Consider the following 6,644-nt stretch of genomic DNA (forward strand, 5'->3'; position numbering starts at 1 on the left):
CTGTCTGCGCATGAGCAGGATTTCCAGCGATTTGGCTTTACGACATCATATTTTTAAAGTTTTATCCATAAAATTATTGTCGTCACATCATATAATAGGTTAAAGATCTCTTGATTTCTGACTTTACAATATTTTGTGCGACATTTGAAAAAGGACACATCTCAATCTACGTCATTTATTTACCTAGGATTTCCGGTTTATATCAACCACTTTCATTTTCTGATAAGTTATACTGTCGTTCGTATATCATCAATTTCCTTCGTGAAGACTGTTCTCATTTCTTCTTAATTATCTAACAATGTAATATATTTCATACTTTTTAACTAAATCTTTTCTTAATGAATTTTTTTTCCTTAGACTTAATGTGTGCAGATATATATGGTTCGACAGCTATATATATGGTATTCATGCCTATAATTGTTTTTATTTTGATTGTAAAATTTTGTCAATTCCAAAGAACATTTTCTTGAGCAAAATCAACTTCTAAAAACTCTTGCAATGATACTTTTGTATAAACATTGCCTTTATTAATGTTTTATTTCAAATAGCTATTTATATATCAGAAAAGAATGGATGAAAACGAAATGACAGCTGTAGTGACTTGCTGGAAGAAAACTTTCAAAACAGCTACAGATTTTGACGTGTGGGGTCAGCGAGTAGAGGCTGTAGATATGTATAAAAGGTAACTGTCACATTTTAAATATTATTTTTATTGTGAATTCATAATTATCAATTATCTTTGCCTTTTTTTCTCATAATTTTCACCACTGCTATCATCATAATGAAAAACATCAGATGTCTTCATATATCTATGAGCAGGCACACTTGAAAGAAGTAGATGATGATAGAGGTGTGTGTGTGGATGGGTGCACATGTGCATGTATGAAACACAGAGATCAAAATAATTTTACAGATTTAATTATTTCCCTAAGATTTATTTGTGTTTCTGTTGTTCCTGTGATGACACCTTTTCTGATTCTTAATCTTTTTTTTTTATCAACTTTCAGATTGTCAAAGGAACTACATCAACATGCCAATTCATACAGCAGATTCTCAGACAGTCAAAGGGTAAGAAGTTCTTGATTTGAGCGAGTTTAATCAAATATGGTTCAGTTCTTTTCTTGTTCACAGAAATTTTGGGCGCAACTTTTGATACACTTGTTTCTAGATGGGCTGTACATTTTTCACAAATACTTCTATTAACCTTTTAATTTTAGCACTTGAAAATATTACAAAGAATCATGAAGCCACAGTAAAGCATGCACATTTAACTGTCCACACATTTTTAAGACTTTTTGAAAATAGTGTTATGAATCTTGATAGGAGAGCCAACATTACCCTTATTTGCATCAAACAAAGCTAATTTACATTCTGCATGTATGGAAATCCACATATTTCTGCTGAGTTGACCATTCATGATATCTCAATGACTTTCTTTATATTTACAGAAGCTTTTACAAAAAATTGCCTTCTGCATCGATTCAAGACAAAGATTGCTTCTGTCAGAGGTACACAACTATATGCAGAAACTTCTTCTTACATTTTAACATTAACTATATCTAAACAACAGAAGGAACTGGGCTTCACCTGAGTTGATTTCTTACTCTTACTCTTTAATTTGTGATTTCATTGACATTTGATCGATTGCTTCATTAGAGTCTCTTATTCGTCTACGGCATCAGTGTCACAAAATAATAAAACACTTGTCCTTTCCCATATTTGACAGCTTTTGTTTGGCAACAGGTGTATAATGTTTTGAGTGAAGCTACCACACAAACTGGTTGCTTTCTTCCCCTCCCTTATTCTGTACCTGTCTTTTGCTCTCTCTTTCACTCTCTGTATCTCTCGTTCTCATCAGTACCATCTCAAATTATGATGTTGTCCCCATTTCTCCTGCATGGAAGAGGTAAATCAGAATATCTTCTGCATAGTATTTTTCCAGTTGGAGTCACAAATAACATGTTTAACCCTCTAACGGCGGTGGAACTTTTATAGCATTAACCACAAATGGGGTGGACCCCATACCATTTTGCCATTCATTTTCATGATGAAAATGCACACTGTCGAAAATGCAATACCTATTTTATTAAAACATGAAAATCAGTGTAATTAACATGTACCACAAATTACATTGACAAAACATAGTAATGTTACAAAAAGATCCAAAGAGTTTGTATCACAAGATCTGGTCAGACTTTTCTTGCTAAATCTGAAAAAAAACTGAGAACATATTGTTTTCATTAGGCCTTCATTCTGCTATTGTCACAAAAATCAAGATTATTCAGGCTGAAAAATCTTATTACTGTTGAGTAGATAATTTATTAACTTTTTCATTAACTCTACATGAAAATCTCCCACAACAGCCACAAGTGTCTCTAGTGTTCATGTCATTCGAAAAGAAAAGAACCAATGCTGCTGCTTTCTTGGCAATGGAGCTGTATTCCATGCAGCTGTTGAAGGCTGGAAATGTGATGGAGCTCATATATAATGTACCCTATTCTCCCCAGAACACTCCTCTTCCATACATTTTCCATATCCAGTAAGTTTAATTTCTCGCCCAGTTTCATCAGGAACATTCACTGTTTGTGACTCTTGCCCCGTTTGCCAGTGTTTAGGAAAGTCCAGACAATGTATAGATGCTGATATCCATGTTGTATAAGATTACCATAGGCCATCTTCTTGTCTTTTGTTTCGGGATGTAGCATCAGATCAGTTGGTCCACTGTATTGACACCACTTTTTGTCTTTTTGTAGTCCAGGTATGGATTTGCACACACACTTACTCTGCTTTATATACAAGATAATTTATCTCAAAGGAAGTTTTTCCAAGAGAAAGGCAAAACTTTGTTGAGATCTTTTTTTGCATACCAGTATTTAAGCATAGTATGCATCATGGAGATATTATAGTTTCCATCATGACTAAAGCAAAATATTATCTGCTTTCAGAAACCAAGCCAAGTTGCAGGTGTTTCTTTAAATGACCTTCAAAGATTAGAATCAAGTATGTTTTCTGTATGAGGCATACATTATTCAAACAAGAAAAATCCATTTATATCATAGTGTCGCACAATAGAATTTATACTCATTTTAATGATTCTGTGTTCGTGCAATCAGCCTGTTTTATATCCTCAGTATAAACTTTTTAATCATTAGAAAAGAACATTGCATTAACTCATGGAACATTTTGTACATTTTTAGAGGTGGATGTTATGCTTATAGCATGATGTTGTTTTATGAAGTTTGTTTGCTGAATATCAAAAACTGCAAAAGGTGCATTTAGTGTTTCTGTTGGAAGAATATGTTGTATGAAGGAGGTATTTGTTGCATGCTTGTTTTATGTGATAGTATTGTCAAATATTTTGTGCCACCATACAAGTGAGTTTCCGTTGGACATATCCATGGCTCATATGCAAATGAAGCAACATATGGGATTTAGGTGAGTTATCTATTATCATGTTTGACAGTTGTGCAAATACTGAGCATGTTGTTTTTTATGCAATAACTGGACAACAAAGTTTAATGTGTAGTATTTCTATAATTGATATTTAAATATGCTGTGAATTATGCTTCCAATTGCTACATACTCTTTTCACATTTTTTAGATTCAGAATTAAATTACCTGATTGAGATGTTTTGTTGTCTGGCTGCAGGCAAAAATTTGAAAGCCAAAGTGAAGATGATAAGCAAGAACAGTATGGTATATTTCACTTTCTTTTAAGCAGTAAACCCAGTTATAAAGCAGTCTGTCTTCATTTCACATCATAATAAATGTAATATGATCTTGTTTTTTTATGCGGTGTGACCAACTAAAAAGCAAAAACTACTTTAAAGCTCTCAGAACTCCTCCTATACCACCTTTTGGAAACGACCTCAAACTATCTTTCTTGCACAGCAGTATTGGCATATTGTAAAAATTGATTTTAGCATTTGTTTTCAACATAAAAACAACAAAAATCAAACAAAAAAGATATTCTGACTTTTTAACTTTTTCTTAGATCACATTTTATCAGTCTGTGCTGATACACATAAATTTTCCCGAGTGTACCATTCACATTTAACTTCTTCAGTATTAACCCTGAGCATTACTGAGGCTTGGAATTGTATGGAAAAATGATTAACTTCAAGCATCCTAATTTGACCTAATTTGACCCTCTGATTCAATGTTAAGACTTGAGGTTAACCATTTTTACGTAAAACTCTGAATCTAATTAACACCTGGAGTTAACACCAAGGAGGTTAAAGAAAATATGCAAGCTATGTACCAGGTGGGTTTTTTCCAGTGAATGGGAGCTTATTGCCCAGGCCTCTGCCTGTAGCAGGGATGACGCTGCTCACAGTGTGGGTGGAAAAAATTGGTCTCAAAGATGTTGCTCAGTATATTGACCCCTTCCTCACAGTGTCTGTCAAGGGTGAGGTTTTTACTCTTTGTTGATTTTTTTTGTGGTCTTTGTGTAGCCTATGACACACGTGGGGAAACTTAATACTTGATGCATCAGGAAGAGTTGTCTTAGTCATATAAATTTTGTGAAGAAGCAAAGAACTGAAATTTTGGCAAGCAAATGTTTTAAACATGGAAAGATGGAGCCATTTTAAAATAATGTGGTTCATGGGACATAAGGGTATAATCGCAATACAGAATCTGGAAAATTCCTTAGTTTGGCCATGTTGCATGTAGAAGAAGATCAGCGGTAGGTCTCTCAAGGCCATCATTTGTGTTACACAAAAAGAAAAAAAGACTTCTTTCGTTCACAATAGTGAAAATGGCATGTACTATTTTCCTATTTATTTCCTGAGCTATTGCAATAGTTAATGGTCTCTATAGTGTTCCATTATACTGTTAATATAATTTCTTTCTTTTATGCCATCAGAAATCAATTAATGTGATCACAACTATTACTACCTTTTAATGACTCAGATGCTGAAGGCAAGGACATGACAACTTCACAAGATACACCTGTTGCTTCTGACAAGGATGACACCTGTATTCAGTTCAACATGGATGTCTACATTCAAAAAGCTCTTGAAAGTTTACCCCCAGGTTTGTCAGTTGCTCATATTTATCCGCCTGTTAAAAAATACTTGTTTATATAAATATTAACTGCTTTTCTTCTTTCTTTTCTATTTTGTCTTCAGGGTATGCTGTTTTCTTTGAGCTTAAGCATTACAAACCCAAGAAAAGAGCAGTCAGTACTAGATGCTGGTCTTTCCTTGAAAAGGATGAAATTAAAGAAGGACCTGTTGTTCTTGAACTGTGAGTAGATAAGATTATAGAGAAACTGCTGCTTAAACCACAGACGCGTATAGTAATACAAGTTCGTGCTTAAACTGTATATATGGCCTGTTTTGAAAAACATTCACATCAAAACAGAAAGCTGTTTTTCATCACATCTGCATATAGAGTAGTTAAAAAATGTCTTAGGTGAGATGCATAATGCTCTTTCCATTTGTATTGTTTTGTGACTGGACATTAGCAAGTATTAGGAAGATAAAAGTAGCATACTAACTTATTTCAACAGGGTCAAAATTCAACATTACAGGTGTCTTAGTAACCCAGTGACGTATAGCAGTCCTATTTTGGTTTTGGATCTTTAACTAAATTTCTTTTTCTCATAGGTACAAGAAACCCACAGATTTCCATAGAAGAAACATTAGCCTATTTACTGTCAAACCACTCTATCTTCACCTAAGACTGAAGCTCTTCAGATAAAGTATCAAATGTTCTTTGACGGTTCTTTTGATGAAACCTAAAAGAGGGTATTTTTTAAATATGTAAATTGTAAATGATGCTAAAAACTGCTAACCTCTCCTGGACTGAGATAAACATGGGAATTTTACACAGTAGCAGTTTCTGAAAATGTAATACTATGTCTACTAGATCTCCACTTGTAATGTTGGCAACATTCAGTTGTGCAAAGATGTAACTATAGATGTCACAACAATATTTCACTGAATCAAAGCTCATTATACTCATTCTTCAGAAAGAGACCTAGTCTTCATTTTGCATTAAAATTAAGGATCTTCAGCATGTTTAATACATTGTAAGACTCCTTGCATTACATTCCATAAAGCTAGCTGGTCCTTTATGTCTGATTGTCAGCTACAAGTGTTCATAGTGAATTATCTAACGGCTTGTGTGTACATCATGTCTCATAGTCAGCTGAGTGTTCACAGTAAATGATCTGACATCTTGTAGCTACATATCTCATTGTCAGCTGATTGTTCACCGTGAATTATCTAACAATATGTGTGTACATATCTCCTACATTTTTGTATTCATGTCAGTAATTACAATTCATGTTACTGTCACAAGTAGACACAAACTAAAGGCAGAGATTAAAAAAAAAAGTTCTTGTTTGATGAATTTTTTGTTGTTCTTTTTCTAAGAAGGAATAAAACTTTTCTACCCAACTTTCCTATCCTCATAAAAACTTCTTTATCATGGCCCCATCCGATAAATTACTCCCTCAGAAGGGGTAAGCTAGTCAACTCAGATGCCATTAATGTAGGATTTTAGCCTGTAATAGATTCATCCAGCTTGGGAAACATTTTGTGAATATAACCCTTGCTAGTCCTATAATTTTAGTTCTGTTTTATATAAAGATTACAGTTTGACACTAGGCAAATTTAATGTTACATTTTAAGTAG

General features: G+C 33.7%; 1 protein-coding gene across 5 annotated transcripts; it reads left to right on the forward strand.

The window, feature by feature from the left end:
• Nucleotides 1-7: 7 nt before the first annotated feature.
• Nucleotides 8-6,360, forward strand: LOC112571370 (axin interactor, dorsalization-associated protein-like). 5 transcript variants are annotated; one of them, XM_025250331.1, is made up of 11 exons: nt 8-98; nt 564-682; nt 1,008-1,068; nt 1,449-1,508; nt 2,946-3,000; nt 3,345-3,435; nt 3,650-3,696; nt 4,280-4,408; nt 4,915-5,037; nt 5,133-5,250; nt 5,613-6,360. In XM_025250331.1, exons 2-11 carry the CDS (start codon nt 570-572, stop codon nt 5,704-5,706), a joined length of 891 nt encoding a protein of 296 aa, XP_025106116.1. In that variant the 5' UTR covers nt 8-98; nt 564-569; the 3' UTR covers nt 5,707-6,360. The 5 variants fall into 5 exon arrangements, with proteins under 5 accessions (XP_025106116.1, XP_025106114.1, XP_025106115.1 ...); XM_025250329.1 differs by lacking the exon at nt 8-98 and adding an exon at nt 124-300 and having other exon boundaries at nt 546-682; XM_025250330.1 differs by lacking the exon at nt 8-98 and adding an exon at nt 124-300 and having other exon boundaries at nt 549-682.
• The last annotated feature ends 284 nt before the right edge of the window (nt 6,361-6,644 follow it).

This window comes from Pomacea canaliculata, linkage group LG8, assembly GCF_003073045.1.
Source record: "Pomacea canaliculata isolate SZHN2017 linkage group LG8, ASM307304v1, whole genome shotgun sequence".
NCBI classification, from domain to species: domain Eukaryota; kingdom Metazoa; phylum Mollusca; class Gastropoda; order Architaenioglossa; family Ampullariidae; genus Pomacea; species Pomacea canaliculata.

Bases quoted from the DNA above. Each gene is read 5' to 3' on its own strand.
- LOC112571370 (XM_025250331.1), top strand. From the start codon at position 570: ATGGATGAAAACGAAATGACAGCTGTAGTGACTTGCTGGAAGAAAACT. The intron at 3,436-3,649 runs GTGAGTTATCTA...GTCTGGCTGCAG, and splicing joins AAGCAACATATGGGATTTAG to GCAAAAATTTGAAAGCCAAA. The intron at 4,409-4,914 runs GTGAGGTTTTTA...TTAATGACTCAG, and splicing joins CCTCACAGTGTCTGTCAAGG to ATGCTGAAGGCAAGGACATG.